This window comes from Protopterus annectens, chromosome 8.part0 (genome assembly GCF_019279795.1).
Source record: "Protopterus annectens isolate FY-2018-M chromosome 8.part0, PAN1.0, whole genome shotgun sequence".
Taxonomy (NCBI): Eukaryota; Metazoa; Chordata; order Ceratodontiformes; family Protopteridae; genus Protopterus; species Protopterus annectens.
Window position 1 is genome coordinate 1,831,379,996 of NC_056741.1, and position 22,166 is coordinate 1,831,402,161.

The 22,166-nt window shown below is 43.4% G+C and overlaps 1 protein-coding gene across 1 annotated transcript in view; it reads left to right on the forward strand.

Moving 5' to 3' along the window:
- LOC122808571 (alanine--tRNA ligase, cytoplasmic-like) overlaps nt 1–22,166 on the forward strand; it is an 859,981-nt gene that overhangs the window by 134,272 nt on the left and 703,543 nt on the right. The window contains exon 3 of the mRNA XM_044079527.1: nt 15,121–15,265. Within this exon, the coding sequence (XP_043935462.1) occupies nt 15,121–15,265 (145 nt within the window). The remainder of the gene's footprint in view (nt 1–15,120; nt 15,266–22,166) is intronic.

Sequence of the window (22,166 nt, forward strand, 5' to 3'; positions counted from 1 at the left end):
GATAAGGTTTCTTTGAGGACTTAACCCTTCCTTCCTTTTTGCTGAAGGTAGTGTCAGAAAAGAATATCAATCAGGCAATCAGTCTACCCGTATTTTTTTTCCCATTTATTCAAACAAAGGAGAGTACTAATTGATGTTCATCATGTTACCCTGCTGCAGTCATCACACTTCCTGTAGAGCAGCTGTTTCTGGGTTTGTTATACGTAGGCATGCTTGGTTAAAGGAACAGACTCTGCCTGAACATGTTAAAGCAAAGCTACTAGATGCACCCTTACAGCAGGATGTCTTATTTGGGGTTAAAGCAGAAGAGGTTTTAAAGAAAATGGAGGATAAGGCAAAAGCTATGCAGACGGTCAAAGATTTCTTACAGGTACAGTCCCCACGCTTCAGCAGAAATTGGCCAACAAAGAATTGGTCCTTTCCAGCTTCTGACAGACCACAGAGGGGTAAATACAGGCACCCAAGGGGCAGAGGTCAAGCACAAATCCTTTATAAACCTAGTCAATGGGGCACTGCAACACAGAAGGGAGGAGAAGACAGGCGCCAAACTACTAGAAGGCAAACACAATGACTTACACCTCAAACTGCCAAGAAAAGCTCTCTTGGCAACTCCCTTGGGAGGAAAATTAGCACTTTTTGCAGACAACTGGCGCATCGTCACAAAGGACAAATGGGTCCTAGACATTATCTCACAAGGATACAGATTCCATTTCCACACCTTGCCAAGGATAAAAGGAATACCAAACCTGCCACAAAATCAATGGGCAGAGGCACAAAAACAAATTACAGCTCTCATGGACATGAGAGCCATTCAATTGGTACCTACACAGAAACAAGGCCAAGGATTTTACTCCAGGCTCTTTCTAGTCCCCAGAAAGGACAATGCTTGGAGACCCATTCTGGACCTTTCAATTCTAAACACCTTGCAAGTACCCAAATTCAAGATGCTAACACTACAGCAACTTCTTCCCATGTTGGGCAAGAAAGCTTGGCTAGTAACATTGGACCTCAAGGAGGCATACCTGCATGTCCCTATCAGACAAAATTGCAGAACATACCTCCGTTTCGTTGCAGGTTCAACCCATTACCAATTCTCTGCACTGCCCTTTGGCTTATCTACTGCGCCCAGGGTTTTCACAAAATGCCTGGCACCAGTAATTGCATACTGCAGACAAAGAGCAATTCAAATATATCCATACCTGGACGACTGCCTCATCCAAGCAGAAAGCAAGGACATTCTCTTACAACATCTGGCTTTTGTAAAACACCTTCTAAGTTGCCTAGGGTACACAGTAAACAAAAAGAAATCAAAAGTAGTGCCCTCACAAAATATGACATTCCTGGGTGCCAGCTTGAATACAACGGCCCAGATGGCTTACTTGATGCCAGACAAACAACTACAACTAACTCAATACTTCAAAACAATGGCAACAAAGACCCAACTCCCTGCAAGAAAAATTCTGCAGGCTTTGGGCTTCATGGCATCTTGCATACTACTAATACCATTTGCAAAACTGCATATGAGGAAATTACAATGGTACCTAAAAAGCATATGGACTTAACACAGCCACAGCTTGGAAAAAATGATACCTCTCATTCCCTGCCTTCAATAGGAGTTTCTATGGTGGTCACAGGCATGTCACCTCAACAAGGGTCAGCCTTTCACCTTACCCCCAGCCAGGCAAACTATCACAACAGATGCTTCGGACTATGCCTGGGGGGCACACATGGCAGGACGGTGCGTTCAAGGCATATGGACTGCAGATCAAAGGAATCTGCACATCAATCAAAAAGAAATGCTGGCTGTACAGAATGCCCTGACAGCCTTCAAGGACCTATTACTTCCAGGACAGCTTACAGTAAGGACAGACAACACCACAGTAATGTGGTACATAAACAAACAAGGGGGTACATACTCCTACCCTCTATGCAGGCAAGCAATGACCTTGTGGAACACAGCACTGGCTTACCAAGTTCAATTACAAGCTCAATTCCTGCCAGGAAAACAGAACACATTGGCAGACGACCTAAGCAGGGACATCATGGATCCCCACGAGTGGAAACTGGATCCACAAGTATTTGCAATGATAACTCAAAAATGGGGGCACCCAGACATAGACCTGTTTGCCAGCCCCCAAAACTATCGGCTAACAACATTTTGCACAAGGACGTTTCGCCATCAAGCTTGGAAAGTGGACGCACTCTCATTCAGTTGGAAAATGCTGACAGTATATGCCTTCCCTCCACTGCCCCTTCTCACAAAGGTGCTGCTGAAAGTCAGGATGGAGAGACCCCGAATTATATTCATTGCCCCAGACTGGCCACGCTAGCACTGGTACCCACTATTAAGGAATATGGCCCAGGGCCCACCATGGATTTTACCACAGATTACTCATCTGCTCACACAGCAAGACAGTCAGATCCTACACAGCCAGCTCAAAACCTTAAATTTGGCTGCATGGCAAATCACCTAAGCAACCGGCCAGCTCCTCTTTCTGAAGCTGTTATGGAGGTTATTCTGGAAGCCAGGAGGCCCAGCACCAGGAAAGCCTACTCAGACAAATGGAAAAAGTTTTGCGCCTGGAATCAAGCTAAAGGCCAAAATTCCCTTCAGCCGGACATACCTCAGATTCTACAATATTTAACTGAGATGTTACACAAAGGCCTTTCCTTTTCATGTATTAAAATCCACGCCTCAGCTATTTCGGCTCACTACAACACGGATCCTCCCTTATTTTCACATCCACTTCTAAGGCAGTTTCTCAGAGGGGCCAAAAACATTAGGCCTCCCAGGAGAGCACCAACACCAACTTGGGACCTCAATTTTGTTCTGGAAAAACTTACGCTACCTCCTTTTGAACCAGCCTTCTCAGCTGACTTAAAGTTTATATCAGGGAAAACTGTCTTGCTTCTAGCAATTTATTTATTTATTTATTTATTTATTTCAGTTTGATTACCGGGGAAGTCCACTGGGTCAAGAAGAACCCATTTTCAGTGGAGGCCCGGGGAGAAAAGCTCCAAAGGCAGTACAACCAATGCAATGTTTAAGAAATACAAAACATAATGCAACAGCAAGAAAACAAAGTAATACACTGCAAATTCCAATTACAATAGACAGTACACACAGTAAGAATATTTTAAAATGCATATTTACAATAGAAAGTAGACACAGTAAGAACATTGAAGATGCAAATTTGCAATACACTGCAAAAACTTTTTTTTTTTTTTTTTTTTTTTTTGTGCTAACCATTCAATATTGTCATCATACAGTGAAGTTAGAGCCTGCTAAAAACAAAGCTAGAGTTTGAGTGTATAAAGGTGCAGGAGTATGGGGGCTTAGTCTAGGGGAATCTTGGGATTAAGTAGGGTGAAAGCAAGAACATTTCCATTTTGAAGATAGGTGTGAGAAGAGTTGGGTTTTGAAGTTGTCTGAGTTTGGTATGGTTCTAAGAGAAGGGGGGAGAGAGTTCCATTTCCTACCTAGAGAGAAGGATAGAAGATGTTGACCAGCGGGATGTTTTGGTCTGGGGATGGAGATTAGATTTTGGTGTTCAGATCTTAGAGATCGGTTGGGAATGTAAGGGGGGAGGATGTTGGATAGAGCAGGGCATTTTTCTGGGTAGAATATTAATCTATGAGTGGTTGTAAGTTGGAGATAGTCGAGGTGGTTTGGGAGTTCTAGCCAGTTTAAAGATTGAAGGGAGAGGCAGTGGTGGGTTGAGTTTTTGGATTTGGTGGCGAATTTAGAGATTTTATTATAGCAAGCTTCAAGTTTGGAGGTGAGGGAGGCAGACAGATTAGTAAGGAGAGGGGCTCCATAAAGTAGAGAGGGTAGGAGGAAACAGGTAGCTAAGGTTTGCCTGGAGGATTTGGAAATAAATATATTATTCCTGTAGAGCATGCCAAGTTTTTGGTGGGTCTTTTTTATATTTTGTTGAATGTGGAGGTCAAATTTAAGATGTTCGTCTATGGTTATGCCAAGTAGTTTAGCATAGGGGACCACTTCAATTGGAGTGTTAGCTTGGCTGAGGATGATGAAAGAGTTTTTGTCCAAGGAAGAAGTCTTGGAAGGGAGGAAAATTAGTATTTTGGATTTATTGGAGTTGAGGGAGAGGTGGTTTTGGTGCATCCAGTTTTCTGTAATGGAAAAAGCTGTTTGAGTTTTAGAGAAGTTCAGTAAAGCTGGGGCAGCGCAGACTAAGGTAGAGTCATCAGCGTATTGGATGACTGAAGTGTCAGGAGAGCAGTGTGAAGGTTATTTATGAAGATGTTGAAAAGTAAGGGACCGAGAATGGATCCCTGAGGGGCGCCAGTAGGAGTTGGTAAGAAGGAGGAGGTAGAGTTCTTCCATCTGACAGCCTGGGATCTGTCAGAGGTAGCTGGAGAACCAGGCAAGAGTATTAGTGGAAAGGTTAAGGTTGGAGAGGTGGCAGAGTAGATGTGAATGGGAGATGGTATCAAAGGCTTTGGAGAGGTCCAGCAGAACAGTGGATACTAGAAGTCCGGAATCTCTGGCTTGATTAACTGTTTCTAAGAAGGAAAGTAGGGAAGTTATAGTGCTGTGTCCTGGACGGAAACCGTGTTGGGTGGGTGTAAGAAGCTGATTCTCTGTTAAGTAGGGTAAGAGTTGGCGGTGGACACATTTCTCTAGGATTTTGGATATAGGAGAGAGTAGGGCTATAGGACGGAAGTTAGAAGTAGAATTGTTTTTACCTCCTTTATGAAGTGGTAGAATGTAGGCAGAACGCCAGAGTTTGGGAATGTATGACTCTTTTAAGGATCTGTTAATCAGGATGCTAATTGGAAGAGCTATTCCTTCGGCTGCGTGTTTGAGGAAGGAGGGGATGTTGTCGAGGGCGTTGGAACAAGGTTTTAGTTTGGTTAAGAGCTTTTTTATAAAAGTTGTGGAAACTGGTTTGAATTGAAACATAGGGTGACAGTCCTTTGGAGAGTTTAGGAGGTTGGAGTGGTTGTTATCAGGGAATGTTTTGGTTAGTTTGGCTATAGAGTCAGTAAAGAAAGTGTTGAAGAGAGAGCTTAGTTCATTGTCATTTAAACTAGGGTCAGGGCAGGGGTTATTTTGTGACCCAGGATGGAGAAGAGAGTTTACAGATTTCCAGAAATGTTTGGGGTTGTTAAGATTAGAAGACTGAAGTTTGTTGTAGTAGTTTTTTTTGTCTCTGATTATTAGTTTTTTTTACTTGGTTGCGGAGTTGGGTATATTGGAGCAAGGCAGAAGGCTGTTTGCTTTTCTGATAAAGCCTCCAAGATTTGTCTCTGAGTTGCATGGTTTGTTTAGTCTCTTTGGTCAGCCAAGGAGCAGAATTGGCCTTGATTCGTTTATTTCTAAGGGGGGCTAGAGAGTTGAGAGTATTTAGGAAGATGGAGTTAAAATGTTCTACGGCATTATCGAGTGACAGAGTTTGAAGGGTTTGCCAGTTGATTTCTTTGAATATGTTGGAGAAGATTATGGGGTTGAAGTTGCTAAGGTTACGAGTTTGGATATAATTATGTAGGAATTGAGAGGGGTTAGCAGAGCGATGAATGAAGGCAGGTTGATGGTCACTAAAGGAGTCAGGGATAGTTCCAGATAGAGAGATTTTGTTAGGGTGGGAGACTAATATCCAATCTAAGATGGAGCCAGGGGTGTTTTTGTTGGGCCTGGTTATAGAATGGATTAATTGAGAGAAGTTGAAAAGGTTGATAGCTAGGGTGGGGAAGATGAGTTGATTTTGTTCCAATCAATGTTGACGTCTCCTAGAATAAGTGTTTCATATTTTATTTCAGATGAGGCCCAGTGGAGAATATTCTCTAGGGTTGAAGTGTTGTCGCCAGGAGATGTATAAAGAAATGATACAGATATTTTTATGTTTATTGAGCTGGAGCAGACAAGCAGTGATTTCAGTATTTTTGAATAGAGGGGTTGAGATTTGCAGGGGGATTATGGAGAGAAGGTTAGAGTAGATAATGGCAGAGCCTCCACCTTTTTTGTTTAGTCGGTCACTCCTAAGGATGTTGAAGCCAGGAGGAAGGATTTCTGAGTCAGAGATATGGGGTTTTAGCCAGGTCTCAGAGGCGGCTAAGATGTCAGGTTGGTTGTGGTTAATCCAGGCGTGAACATGGTGAAGTTTGTTGTTTAGGCTTTGGGCGTTAATAGTGAAGACCTTAAGGGTGGTAGGAGAGGTTTTAGGAGTAGTGGGAGGGAGAGGTGTATTTGAAGTGTGGGAGGAGGGAGAAGGAGGGAAGGAGTTGTTAGTACTGAAGCAGGGGCCAGGATTAGGGTGGATGTCTCCAGATAAGGCTAGGAAATTATATGGGAAAACTTTAAGTCTTTTAGGTTTGGAGAGTAAGAAGTTGTTTGGGGTTGGTGGAAATGTAAGAGCGAGGATTTTTGTAGAGGAGGAGAATATTTTGATATGGAAGAGGTGTAGTAGGTTTATTGGGATAAGGCAGGGAAATGGAGTGGAAGTGAGTGAGTGTAGGAGGATGTGGGTGGGAGAAAGTGAGGGAGTGAAAAGTAGCCAGGTAAGGGTGAGTTATTGAGCAGTAAGATGTAGTGTGATAGAGAGGAAGAAGACAAATGAGAAGAGAGAAGGCAAGTCTGAGGAAATGAGAGTTTGGGAGAACATGTTTGAAATGGGTGGGGAAAAGGATGTAGAAAAGATGTAGTTGGAAAAGTGCGAGTTAGGAGAGAAATGAAAGAAGAGTGGAAGGAAGATATCAAGTAGGAGAGGAGAGTGTAGGGTTAAGTGTAGTGAGAAGTGGGTGGAGAGGGAGAGGTTGGAGAAAAGAAAGCAGGGTTTAGATTGGTTAATTAAAGTAGGAAGTAGAGGGGGGAGGGAAAGAGTCTAATAGGTGGAAAAGAATGTAGGGAGGAGCTAGTGATGTATAAATGTGGAAGCGTTGGGGGTGGGATTTGGGGGCAGGGTAGGGGCGGAGTGAGCCCGAAGGGCTTAACGGAGCAGGAAGAGCCAGAGGAGGTGAGAAAAGCAGAAGACAATCAGTTACAAGAGAGTATTTAGAAGGTAAGTTTAACAGGTTTATCAGAGTTGTGAAGGTAAGAAATGTAGGAGAAGGAGCGGAGGGAGGGTACTGAGATGAGCAGAGAAATTGGGATAGAGTGAAAAATGCTAAGGAGAAGGACAGAGGGAGAGGAAAAGACTTCAGACAGGGAGTAGAGGAGGGCTGAGTAAAGGAAGGGAAGGCTGAGAGTTCAGGGCAGCAGAGAGGGGGAGAGCAGAGGAAAGGTGGTAGAGGACTGAAGAAGGGGAGGTACTGGAGGAAAGGGGAACAAATAGAGAGTGCAGTAGGAGGTAGTGGCTGCTGGCTAGTCTGGCAGGGAAGCGTACTGCGACCTAGTAGTACCAACTATTAAAGTGCAGAGCTACAACAGTACACATACTTTCTTGTAATCTTGTGGAGGGAGGACTCAGGGAACAGAAGGCCTTACAATTTCCAGTTAAGTTCGTGGAGTAGGCTTTCAGTCAGACAGCACAGGAGCTTATATTCAGCAGGTTAGGGCAGGGTGGGCAGGGGCCCAAGCTGTAAAAATAGAAAAAAAACAGGGAAAGAAGAGTGGTGTAAGCATTAGAATGGCATAAGTAATGTAAGAGACAGTGTCAGGCATTCAGAAGGTTATTGTATTCAAATTAAATGCAAAGTGCGAATAAGCTAAGATAACCAAGAGACAAAAGGTAAACACAGTCAAGCAGTCATGGCGTTATATTACATCAAATAAAGTAGCGATAGTTTAGCGACTATCTATACAGCTTGTGTTTAGTTCCTATATTACCTAGAGATACTATGAGGCTGTAATGAAATTATCTTTCCCCAATTAATGCAGTAACAGTTCAGCGACAACCTACACAGCTAGTACATTGGTTATAGAATACTGTGAGGCAGACAAGAATCTAATTTACACAACACAAAGCAAATGCAGTTTAGCGACTAAGCTTGTATTCAGTGTCTACGTTGATTACAGATTCTGTGAGGCAGTCATGAAGTTATTTTACACAAATTAATGCAGATACTGATTAGCAACTATTTACACAGCTTGTATTCAGAGTCACATTAAGTTAGTGCCAGAAGAGTCTCAGAGCTTCAGGCACTAATGGCAGTAGAGCCATTCCTCATTTTCCATCAAGACAGAGTTTCTCTATGAACTAACCCCTCTTTTATGCCTAAGGTGGTATCAAGTGGGCTCTAAATCAAGCCATCCATTTACCTACCTTCTTTCCAAACCCACAGAACAAAGGAGAAAGACTCCTGCATTCCTTGGACATTCACAGGCAGCTACGTTACTACTTGGATAAAACTAAGGTTTTCAGAAAATCTGACCAGCTTTTTGTATCCTATGCTACAGCATCTCAAGGAAAGGTGATCTCAAAACAGACCATTTCCAAATGGAATATTTTTTTCCCCAATTATTCAAACAAAGGAGAGTACTAACTGTTTTTTCTAGATGTTCATAGACAACTAAGATTGTATCTTCATAAAACAATAGACATAAGAAAGTCGGATCAGCTGTTTCCTTTGCAAGTACTAAAATGGGCAAGTCGGTCACCAAAGTCACTTTATTTAGATGGTTGAAAGATTTTATTTTTTTTATATACAACAAGGGAAAAGTTGAGCTACCTGAGTCTGTTAAGGCACACACTACCAGAGCAGTCGCTACATTAGCAGTGTTCCATTCTCACGCTTCCATGGACTTGATTTGTGCGACAGCGATATGGGCTACCCCTCATACCTTTATTACTCATTACAAATTTGGTTTGGTCTCTAGGGGAAGAGAACCATTTGGTTCTATGATGTTCAGGAATGTCCTTCCATGAGTCCTCCCATAATCTAAGGTAGCTGGGGACTCTGTTCCACAGGTCAATGAATAAATGAAGATTGACATCAGCTAAAGAAGTTATGTACTTACCATAATGTTCCATCTGTGTTGTCCATCTTCATTTATCCTCGACTCCCCACCCTCCATCCCCTTTCCTTTCAGACCTCTTGGTGGAATGATTTATGAGAATAGGTATGAATTTTTTTCACCTACGATGCCAGATATGGTCTCCATTAAGGTATTATTAGGAATATAATTTGTCTTTTTCTATCTGCAAACTCGATCTGAGATAATTTGGTGAGGAGCTTTCCTGGTAGGACTTAAGCCTGAGAGTTTTTGGTCCTCCCGGGCTGTAGTAATGGCAGTCAGATGTTCATCGTGTTACCCTGCTGCAGTCATCACACTTGGGTTATCCTGCCGTCAGGCGGTCCCGCAGTCGGCCCGAAGTCCAAAGTCTTGGTCTGACGTCGGTTGCTGTCGCTTCTTCCCTGACGTCAGTGCATCAGGGGTATGTAAGAGGCATCCAACGCCATTTTCTTCAGTCTTTCTTGTCGCGCAGTGCCCGAAGCAGAAGCAGTTCGCAAGTGCCGGTTGGCCGACATCTGAGATTTTCGATTTGAATTTGTCCGAAGTCTTCAATAAAGCTAAGTACCCCATTGGGGAACATTTTCTTGCCTCAGTCCGATGTCAGAAAAAGTTAACAATTGCATTTCTTGTGGGAAGCAAATACCTCATAAGGACTTCCATTCCTATTGTATTCCTTGCCTAGGCCCAGACCACGATGTCACAGGTTGTCGATTTTGTAGTAGGTTTAATAAATGCACTATCAAACGCCGTTTTGACTTCGCACGGCATTACTTTGGTAGGAAATTCAATTATATCATGCCGTCAGAGCAGCCGATGACCGCAATTCATAAAAAATGCAAGGATAAGGACAGGCAGCCTAGGAATAAGCCAGACCCCGAGGCCTCAGCTGAGCCTGTCGCTGGTTCTCCGGTTTTCAGTGAGGCGCCTACGCAGCCCCTGATGACCGCAGAGCTGGAACCCCAGTCAGTTGCCGACTCCCAAGCAGAGTCTGCTAGGCCGACGCAGCAATCTACCGACACCGGAGCAGATTTAGACACCGCTGCAGAGGAAACACCTTTGGTTGCAGAAGGTGTCTTCAGACCGACTACACTCACCATTAAATCTTATGCTAAGCTTAAAACTCCTTTAAAACCTAAGAAAACTGTTCATCAATCTACAGGTCAAGGCCCCATGCCTAAGAAACAGATGCTTAAGATGGCTGAAGATTTAATTACCCTTATCAGGCGTTCCCATCCTCCTCCTGCTAAAAGACCAAGACAAGAGGAGGATTATGCATCCACTGACCAGATTTCTCTATCCTCAGATTCTTCTGAGGAACAGGATTACACTTTTCCACCTGATGAGGATTCTGATGTTGAAGACTGTATTCCCTCAGCATCTCCCCCTGAAGACTACTCCTTTGGGGAAACATTACATACCATGAGGGAACATTTCCACTGGGAAGGCCAGGATTACTCAGATTCTAAGAAAAGGCTCCGAGAGTTCCTTTTATTACCCCAGCACAGACCTCTTGCTATCCCTCCTGTTTTAGATATTGTGGATGATGTCTACTTAGAGTCTAGTTTAAATCCAGACTCTGTACCTCCTGCTCCAGCCAAACCGGACAGATACTACAAAGTACCTGACTCACACAAATTCCTTTATAAAAGCCCTGTAGCTGACCCAGAAACCATATCCCAGGGTCCTAAGGGAGCAAAGGCGTCTATGGCTAAAAATCCTGTGCCTTCTGAAAGAGATTCCAGAGCCCTAGATAGATGGGGAAAGAAAATATACACCTCTGCAACTCTGGCTATGAGAGCATTAAATTGCCAGTTTCACATGTTGAAATATCAACAATTCCTGATGTCTCAGTTAAAACAAAAAATGAGCACACACTCAGAACAGCCTGAATTCAAGGAAATGCAGGATCTGTTGCATGCAACTGAACAGGTGGGCAAGCATACTTTACAATGCGGATTTGATTCACTGGAAGCTTCCTGTAGAGCAGCTGTTTTTGGCTCAGTCATTCGTAGACATGCTTGGTCAAAAGAGCAAACCCTCCCTGACCATGTTAAAGCAAAATTATTAGATGCACCTTTACAACAGGATGTATTATTTGGTGTCAAAGCAGAAGAGGTTTTAAAGAAAATGGAGGATAAGGCTAAATCTATGCAAACGGACAAGGATTTCTTGCAGGTACAACCCGCTCGCTTCAGCAGAAATTGGCCAACAAAAAATTGGTCCTTTCCAGCTTCAGACAGATCACAGAGGGGCAAATACAGACGCCCAAGGGGCAGAGGTCAGTCAAAGGGCCCTTACAAACCTCGCCAATGGGGTTCTGCTACCCAGAAAGGAGGAGAAGACAGGCCCCAAGCTAGCAGAAGGCAGACACAATGACTCTGTCCTCAAACTACCAAGCAAATCTCTCCTGGCAACACCATTGGGAGGAACACTAGCATTTTTTGCAGACAACTGGCACATCATCACAAAAGACACATGGGTTCTAAACATTGACTCTCAAGGATACAGATTCCACTTTCATACCTTAACAAGGATCAAAGGAATGCCAAACCTGCCACCAAATCAGTGGGCAGAGGCACAAAAACAAATTACAGCTCTCATGAACATGAGAGCCATTCAACAGGTACCTACACAGGAGCAGGGACAATGATTTTACTCAAGACTCTTCCTAGTTCCAAGAAAGGACAAAGCATGGAGACCATTCTGGATCTTTCAATTCTGAACGCCTATCTGCAAGTACCAAAATTCAAGATGCTAACACTACAGGAGCTTCTTCCCATGCTGGGCAAAAATGCTTGGCTAGTCACTTTGGACCTCAAGGAGGCATACCTGCAAGTCCCTATCAGACAAAATTGCAGAAGATACCTCCGCTTCATTGCAGGTTCAATGCATTATCAATTCTCTGCACTGCCCTTTGGCTTATCTACTGCGCCCAGGGTCTTCACAAAATGCCTGGCACCAGTAATTGCATACTGCAGACAAAGAGGAATTCAAATATACCCATACCTGGACGACTGTCTTATTCAAACAGAAAGCAAGGACATTCTTTTACAGCATCTGGCATTTGTCAAACACCTTCTAAGTTGCCTAGGGTACACAGTATACGAAAAGAAATCAAAACTAGTGCCCTCAGAAAGCATAACATTCCTGGGTGCCAGCTTGAATACAACGGCCCAGATGGCTTATCCCACGCCAGACAAACAACGACAGCTGTTTCAATATTTCAAAATAATAGCAACAAAGACCCAACTCCTGCAAGAAAAATTCTGCAGGCCTTGGGATTCATGGCATCTTGCATACTACTAATACCATTTGCAAAACTGCATATGAGGAAATTACAATGGTACCTGAAAAGTGTATGGACTCAGCACAGCCACAGCTTGGAAACAATGATTCCACTCATTCCCTGCCTTCAACAGGAGTTTCTATGGTGGGCACAGGCATGTCACCTCAACAAGGGTCAGCCTTTCACCTTACCCACAGCCAGGCAAACTATGACAACAGATGAATCGGACTATGCCTGGAGAGCACACATGGCAGGACAGTGCATTCAGGGCAAATGGACTACCGATCAGAGACACCTGCATATCAATCAAAAAGAAATGCTAGCAATGCAGAATGCCCTAACAGCTTTCAAGGACCTTATACACCCAGGACAACTACTAATAAGGACAGACAACACCACAGTTATGTGGTACATAAACAAGCAAGGGGGCACACATTCCTTCCTTCTATGCAGGCAAGCAATGACCTTGTGGAAAACTGCACTGTCTTACCAGGTTCAATTACAAGCACAATTCCTGCCAGGAAAGAAAAACACATTGGCAGACGACCTAAGCAGAAACATCATGGATCCAAACGAATGGAAACTAGATCCACAAGTATTTGCAATGATAGCTCAAAAATGGGGACGCCCAGACATAGATCTGTTTGCAAGCCCCCACAACCACCAACTTCAAAAATTTTGCACAAGGACCTTCCATCCACTAGCTTGGAAAGTGGACGCTCTCTCATTCAGTTGGAAAACATTTAACAGTATGTGCCTTCCCTCCACTGCCTCTTCTAGCAAAGGTACTGCTGAAAGTCAGAGTAGAGAGGCCACAAATGATTCTCGTTGCACCAGACTGGCCACACCAACTTTGGTACCCAATTTTAAGGAACATGGCCCAGGGCCCACCATGGATTTTGCCACAAATGCCTCACCTGCTCACCCAGTGAGACAGTCTGATTCTACACAGCCAGCTCAAGACTTTTAAACCTGGCTGCATGGCAAATTACCTAAACAACCAGCCAACACCTTTATCCAAACCTGTTATGGACGTCATTCTGGAGACCAGGAGGCTCAACACCAGGAAAACCTATTCAGACAAATGGAAAAGATTTTGCTCCTGGAACCAGGCTAAAGGCCTAAATCCCCTGGAGCCGAACATTCCTCAGATTCTACAATATTTAACTGAGATGTTACACAAAGGACTTTCCTTTTCATCTATTAAGATCCACGCTTCAGCAATTTCAGCTCATTACAGCACGGATCCTCCTTTATTTTCACATCCACTCCTAAGACAGTACCTCAGAGGGGCTAAGAACTTAAGACCGCCAAGGAGAGCTCCAACACCTACTTGGGATCTCAACTTTGTCCTGGAAAAGCTTACTCTGCCGCCCTTTGAACCAGCTTTTTCAACTGATTTAAAATTTCTTTCATGGAAAACTGCCCTACTACTAGCAATAACCTCAGCTAGAAGAGTATCAGAGCTACAGGCACTAATGGCAGTGGAACCTTTCCTCATTTTTCATCAAGACAGAGTTTCTCTACGAACTAATCCTTCCTTTATGCTAAAGGTGGTATCCAGTGTGGCCCTAAACCAAACCATTCACTTGCCCATCTTCTTCCCAAATCCCCAGAACAAAGGAGAAAGACTCCTGCACTCTTTGGACATTCGCAGGCAATTACGTTACTACTTGGATAAAACTAAGGCTTTTAGAAAAACTTACCAGCTCTTTGTAGCCTATGCTACAGGATCCTCTTTGTAGCCTATGCTACAGGATCACAAGGAAAAGCTATCTCAAAACAGACCATTTCTAAATGGATAGGACATTGCATACGTTTCTGCTACACACATCATGGGAAACCAGTACCTGCTAACATTTGGTCCCACTCCACCAGGGCTTACAGCTACATCAGCAACCTTTCTCAAGGGGAGTGCCAACCAAGGATATTCTGGAAGCTGCTACTTGGAGTTCAGTGCACACCTTCACCAGACACTATCACTTGCCTCTTTACTCTAAGACTAGAGCTGGTTTTGCCACTGCAGTTTTGCAGGGCCTACTAGCTTCTTCTAACCCTGTTTGACTCCACCTCCCCTCCTTAGCTTTGGGATTCAACCCAAGTGTAATGACTGCAGCAGGGTAACACGATGAACATAGTATAGTTTTGTACATAACATAAATGTAGATGTTCGAGTGTTCACCCTGCTGCAGTCCAGGTTACCCTCTCTCCATCCCCTCTGAACTAGCTGAACTTATCTCTACCACTTTATCCTATACTACCTCTGTGGTGTATTTGCTTGTACCTAAGGGTTTTGTTTTATTTTTATATAGCCATATGTATATATATATATATATATATATATATATATATATATATATATTGCCTACCTTTTACATCTGGGGCAAGAAAAACTGAAGAAAATGGCGTTGGATGCCTCTTGTATACCCCTGATGCACTGACGTCAGGGAAGAAGCGACAGCAACCGAAGCCGGACCAAGACTTTGGAATTCGGGCCGACTGCGGGACCGCCTGACAGCAGGATAACCCAAGTGTGATGACTGCAGTAGGGTGAACACTCGAACATCTACATTTATGGTAGGTACAAAACTGTACTTTCCGATCGGAACTGAACCCACGGGTCAAGGATAAATGAAGATGGACAACACAGATGGAATGTTATCGTAAGTACATAACTTCTTTTTTCCAGCTGCTGCTTAATGATTTACTTGTGATTATGCAAGTGATGCACTTTGGTAGCACGTTCTGTTTTTTTTGTCTTCTGTTGAAATGCAACCCTATGCTTGAATTTAGTTTCTCTTGTATCCTTAAGTGCCTTGTGAATATTTCATATTACCATGACATGTCTGTTTTTTCTTGCTTTCGCAGGTTATGTAAATGCATTCTTATTGCAGAATTTTTGTTTTGTATTTAGGGAGTCTGACGGCAGTTTGAAACCGCTTGCTAAGAAGAGCATTGATACTGGAATGGGACTCGAGAGGTTGGTCTCTATCCTGCAGAATAAGATGTCCAACTATGACACAGACCTCTTTGTACCTTACTTTGAAGCCATCCATAAGGTGAGCTGCTGCTTGTGGTGTGGGTGGATGGGTGCAAAACTAAGCTGTCTTTCAGCTGGGTACTGTTAATGCAGGTTTACTTACTTGAATATGAAGCAGTGTCTTTTGGCTCACCATTCTTCGCAAATTATATACTGGAAAAGGGCGAGGCAAAAAAAACATATAAACAAAAAATCTTTTTGACAGGGTGGCAAGCCCCCCATCACCTCCTGATTTGGGGGGGCAAGCCATCCACACCCCCCAAAATTTTATATATATATATATATATATATATATATATATATATAAACTCCATGATTGTACAACAGTGAGGAAGAGAGAAAAAAACAAAAACATACCACCAACTCACACAATACATTACATAACACTGAAACACAGTCGTACTAAAGACACAAGGTGGCAGAGTCAGTGATGTCTTGTAGGCATGCTATTAATGCAACAGTTTAGAAACATTACTGTACTTTAGCATCTAAATTTGTGGTACAATGGAGCTTCAGTGTTGCAAACATGTGCAGCAAAATTTAGTTGAAAACTGGCTGTGTATTTGTTGGTGTTGCTTTAGGTTTTAAATTGTGTTTGGCAAGAGGTCATTCATGAGATTGCCTTGAACTTGTTTTCGCATTAAATGTTTTTAAGTCCCAACCAGTCTTTTTTCCTTTTTTTTGCTCAAACCTTTCTTTACATGGGTTGGGGTGGGTTGGGCAGTCATTTGTCCTGAGCAAAAACTGGTATAGCACATTTATAGGCTAGTTGTTTTAATTTACAAGGATGGTCCACATAGTCTACTCTTCTTACACCATTAATCTGACTTGTGCTTAGCGTGCTTCTCCTTTTGTAGTTTAGCTTCGGCTGACCAACCTATTATTGCTGATCCCATAGTGACTTGTGGGAGGCTGCTGCATGCATCTACAGGTCTTAAGGGGAGGAATTTCTGTACATGTACCTGAGTGACATATGCCAAAGTCATCTTACTAAATTTTACTCCCTGTTCCTGTACCTTACTGATTTCCTTTTGTAAAATTTTAAGTCTGTCTCCATCTTTGTTTCTTAATTCTTGTTGCACTGCATTATCTTTTCCTTTTAAGACTCTGAACTTGGGATGTTCGTCGTGTTTCACTGTTGCAATTCCAAAGTCCTGGGTCCTGCATCGGCTACTGTCGCCCCTTCCTTGACGTCAGGAGTATAAAAGATGCGGCCGCCATTTTCTTTAGTCTTTCTTGCTGCGCGGTGCCCGAAGCAGTTCACAAGTGCTGGTCGGCCGACTCCTGAGATTTTCGTGTTCGAGTTTTAGATCCGAAGTCTTCAATAAAGCTAAGTACCCCGTTGGGGAAACTTTTTTCTTGCTCCAGACCGATGTCAGAAAAAGTAAATAATTGTATTTCTTGTGGAAAGCAAATGCCTCATAAGGATTTTCATTCTTACTGTATTCCTTGCCTAGGCCCTGATCACAACGTTTCAGGTTGTCGGTTTTGTGCTAGATATAACCAACGCACTATTAAGCGTCGGTATGATTTTGCTTTAAACTATTTTGGACGCCGGTTTAATTATCCAGAAATGTCGTCGGATAACCATCCGACTACAGGAGTTCACAAAAAATGCAAAGAAAAGGAGAGAGATAGACAACCGAGGCCCAAAACCGACGACAAAGCTTCTCCTAAGCCAGTCGCCGGTTTGCTGGTTCTCAGTGAGGCGCTTTCGCAGCCCCTGACGGCCGCTACTTTAGAGTCGCAGGCCGCTACTGACTCCCACATGGAGTCAGCCATGCTGCTGGAAACTCAAGGTATTGGAACCTCGGATACTATTCCTTCAGATGGGTCCAGAGCCGCTGAGCAGGCACCGGCTTCTGAGGGTGTATTCAGACCTAAACATCTTTACATTAAACCGACTTCAGCTTCAAAGGCAAAGACTAAAGCACCTTCTAAAGCAAAGAAACAAACTCAAGAGCCATGTGGTCAGGCCTCTATGCCCAAAAGACAGATGCTCAAAATGGCTGAAGACTTGATTACCTTGATCAGGGGTTCCCATCCCCCTCCTGAAAAGAGGCCTAGGCAAGAGACCGGCTATGAATCTTTAGATCAGGTTTCCATTTCTTCTGATTTCTCTTCTGATCAAGAATATTCTCTTCCCCCCTATGAGGATTCTGATGCTGAAGAATCTATTCCTTCAGCTTCTTCTCCAGAGGACTATTCTTTTGGGGAAACCTTGCATAACATGAGGGAGCATTTCCACTGGGAGAGCCAAGATTTTTCAGAATCTAAAAAGAGGTTCAGGGATTTACTTTTACTACCTCAGCAGAGGCCACTAGCCATTCTACATGTGTTAGACATTGTAGATGGTGTTTTCGGAGTCTAGTCTTACCCCGGACTCCTTACCTGCAGCTCCTGTTAAGCCTGACATATTACAAGGTTCCTGACTCTCATAAATTCCTTTTTAAAAACCCTGCTGCAGACCCAGAAACTATTTCACAGGGTCCCAAAGGAGTTAAGGCTTCCGCTGCAAAAAACCCTTACCCCTCTGACAGAGATTCTAGGGCACTGGATAGATGGGGAAAAAAGGTTTACACGTCTGCTACCTTGGCTATAAGGGCCTTAAACTGTCAGTTTCATATGCTCAGATATCAGCAACATGTCATGGCATTGCTTAAACAGAAAATGTTGTTAAACTCTGAATGTGCAGAAAACAAGGAAATGCAGGATTGATTGCATGCAGCTGAACAAGTTGGAAAGCATACTTTGCAATGTGGTTTTGATTCTTTGGAGGCCTCCTGCAGGGCCGCAGTTACAGGTTCTGTAATTAGGAGGCATCCTTGGTTAAAGGAACAAAATCTGCCTGATCATGTCAAAGTTAAATTATTAGATGCACCTTTACAGCAGGATACCTTGTTTGGTGTTAAGGCAGAAGAGGTGTTAAAGAAAATGGAGGACATAGCTAAATATATGCAAACTGCAGCATTACTCATGGCCTACCTGTATTCTACTCTAACTCTGCTCAAAAAAAAAAAAAAAAAAAAAAAAAAAAAATTATAGATATATTGTTACTCTTATTACCTGTGTTTTAGCTGTCTCTGCATGTTTAATTACATAAACAGTACAATGTTTAACCCCATCAAATGTATATGTATATCCTCACGTTTGTGTAATCTGTATGTGGAGCTTTTTCTCAATGTTTAACCCCAAGTAATGTACATGTATATCCTCATCTTTGTTTAATCTGTATGTGGAGCTTTTCTCCCCAGGACTCAATTGAAAACGGGTTCTTCGAGCCCAATGGACTATCCTGGTTAAACAAATAAAATAAATAAATAAAAATAAACTGTCAAAGATTTTTTACAAGTACAGCCATCTAGGTTTAGTAGGCACTGGCCAACAAATAATTGGTCCTTTCCTGTGTCAAACAGATCTCAAAGGGGCAGATCCAGATGCCCGAGAGGCAGATCCCAGCCGCAAGGTTCATACAGGTCAAAGCAATGGGGGTGCTTCTATCTCCAAAGTTGGAGAAGACAAATCACAACCATACAGGAAACAGTCCCAATATCTTCCCCCTGCCTGCACCAAGCACTTATCTCCTGGCAGCACCCTTAGGGGGAAAATTAGCACTTTTTTCTCAAAATTGGCACATCATAACCCAGGACAAGTGGGTTCTAAATATCGTGTCACAAGGCTACAAGTTCCATTTCCATACCCTGCCAAAGGCAAACGGCTGGCCAGATCTGCCAAAAAATCAATGTGCAAAGGCACAAAAACAAGTCTCATCCCTCATGGACATGGGGGCCATTCAACTAGTACCAGAGCAAGAGCAGGGACAAGGATTTTACTCAAGACTGTTCTTGGTACCCAGAAAGGACAAGGCCTGGAGGCCAGTATTGGACCTATCTATTCTGAACACATTCATGGATATACCAAAATTCAAGATGTTGACTTTGCAGCAGCTTCTGCCCATGCTGGGCAAGAACGCTTGGCTTGTGACTTTAGACCTAAAAGAGGCATACCTGCATATCCCAATCAGACAAATATGCAGAAGATACCTCAGATTCAAGGCTGGCTCAATGCATTACCAATTCTCTGCACTGCCCTTTGGCTTATCTACTGCGCCCAGGGTCTTTACAAAGTGCCTGGCACCAGTAATTGCATTCTGCAGACAGAGGAATACAAATATAACCTTACTTGGACGACTGTCTAATTCAGGCAGAGAACAAGGACATTCTTCTATAGCATCTGGCGTTTGTGAAAAGACTTCTAACATGCCTAGGGTACACAGTCAGCGAAAAGAAATCAAAACTAGTACCCTCACAAGAGATAATATTCCTGGGTGCAAGCTTAAATACAACTGCCCAGATAGCTTATTTCACGCCAGACAAACAAAGGCAACTGACTACCTATTTCAAAATGTTGGTAACAAAGGCCCAGTTATCTGCAAGAAAAATTCTGCAGGCTTTGGGCTTCATGGCATTCTGCATCCTACTAATTCCATATGCAAGACTGCATATGAGGAAACTTCAATGGTACCTAAAAAGTGTTTGGACTCAACATTGCCACAGCCTGGAAACTATGATTACTCTCATTCCCTGCATGCAACAGGAGTTCCGATGGTGGGCAAAGGCTTGTCACCAAAACAAGGGACAGCCATTCACATTACCCCCAGCCAGGCAGACACTAACAACGGATGCATCAGATTATGCCTGGGGGGCCCACATGGCAGGAAGATGCATTCAGGGCACATGGACCATGGACCTCAAACCAAACGCATCTACATATCAATCAAAAAGTGATGCTAGCTGTTCAAAATGCCCTGACAGCCTTCAAGGATCTACTTCATCCGGGACAACTGCTGATAAAGACAGACAACACCACGGTCATGTGGTATATAAACAACCAAAGGGGCACACATTCTTACCCCCTATGCAGACTAGCCATGACTTTGTGGGACACAGCATTGACTTACCAAGTACATCTACAAGCACAATTCCTGCCAGGAAGGAAAAATACTCTGGCAGACGAACTAAGCAGAAACCTCATGGATCCCCACGAGTGGCAGCTGGATCCACAAGTCTTCTGCATGATAACAAGGAAATGGGGATGCCCGGACATAGATCTGTTCACCTCCTCTCACAACTACCAACTAAAAAGATTCTGCACAAGGATTTATCACAGACAAGCATGGAAAGTGGACGCCCTATCTTTCAGCTGGAAAAAAACTATCAGTATATGCCTTTCCACCACTGCCTTTCCTCCCCAAGGTACTCCTAAGGTCAGACAGGAGAAGCCAAAGATGATACTGATTGCACCAGACTGGCCCCGCCAGTACTGGTATCCAATACTAAGGAACTTGTCTCAATGCCCAGCTTGGACCTTACCTCAAATACCTCATCTACTGTCCCAGCAAAACAATCAGATCCTGCACAGCCAACTCAGGACTTTAAACCTGGCAGCATGGCGGGTAATGTAGTCATACAAAACACACCTCTCAGTAAAGCTGTGATGGATGTCATTTTGGAAGCCAGAAGGCCTAGTACTAGAAAATCTTATGCTGGAAAATGGAAGAGATTCTCTGCTTTGAACCAGGCACAAAGGAACTGATACATCTGTGCCAAATATTCCTCAGATTTTGCAATACTTAACTGAGATGCTGGGCAAAGGCCTTTCTTTTTCATCTATTAAAATTCATGTCTCTGCCATTTTGGCTCATTACAATACAGAGCCACCAATCCTTTCTCATCCCTTATTAAAGCAGTACCTCAGAGGAGCCAAAAATGTAAGGCCTCCAAGGAGATCACCAATGCCTGCATGGGACCTCGACTATGTCTTGGAAAAACTCACCCTGCCTCCTTTTCAGCCAGCTGCTACTGCTGATATAAAGTTTTTATCTTGGAAAACAGCTCTGCTCCTAGCAATAACTTCTGCAAGACGAGTTTCAGAGCTACAGGCACTCATGGCTGTGGAACCTTTTATCATTTTTTATCCAGACAGGGTCTCTCTGAGGACAAACCCAACATTTATGCCTAAGGTGGTGTCCAGTGTGGCTCTTACTATTCATCTGCCAACTTTTTATCCAAATCCACAGAACAAGGGGAGAGAATTCTGCATTCTTTGGACATACACAGACAGCTTAGATTCTACTTGGACAGAACCAAAGCTTTCAGAAAGACAGAGCAATTACTAGTGGCATATGCTGCAGGATCACAAGGAAAGGCTATCTCAAAGCAGACTTTTTCAAAGTGGTTAGGCCACTGCATTTGTTTCTGCTACTTATACCATGGCAAGCCAGTGCCCAAGGGCATTAGGGAAAATTCAGCCAGAGCTGCAGCCACTTCAGCAGTTGTGTACACTTACCATAAATGCAGATGTTCGAGTGTATTCACTGTTGCAGTCCAGGTTACCCACCCGCCACCCCCCTTTCTTCTGATGGAACCTATCTTTCCTTCTTTGATTTATACAACCTATGTGGTGTATTTGCTTGTAGAGGAAGGTAAAGTTTATACTGGTGCATGTATTTATATATATATAAATTTTGGCTACCCTTTTAGGGGGCACCTGACATCTGGGTCAAGAAAAACTAAAGAAAATGGCATCGGCCACATTTTTTATACCCCTGACGTCAGGGAAGGGGCGACAGCAGCCGACGCAGGACCCAGGACTTTGGAATTCAGGCCGACTGAGGGCAACCTGCCAGCAGGATTACCCAAATGTAATGACTGCAACAGTGAATACACTCTAACATCTACATTTGTGATAAGTGTACACAACTGTATTTTGTGCTGACAGTCCTCCAGACAGCATCAGTGCTTTTAATGCCCTCACAGAAAGTAATCTCCAGACCTTTACACAGTACCCCAAGTGGGTGTATTTCCAGTTATTTGTACAGAAATGCTATAGCAGCTCCTTTTTTCGCTTTTCTGACCGTG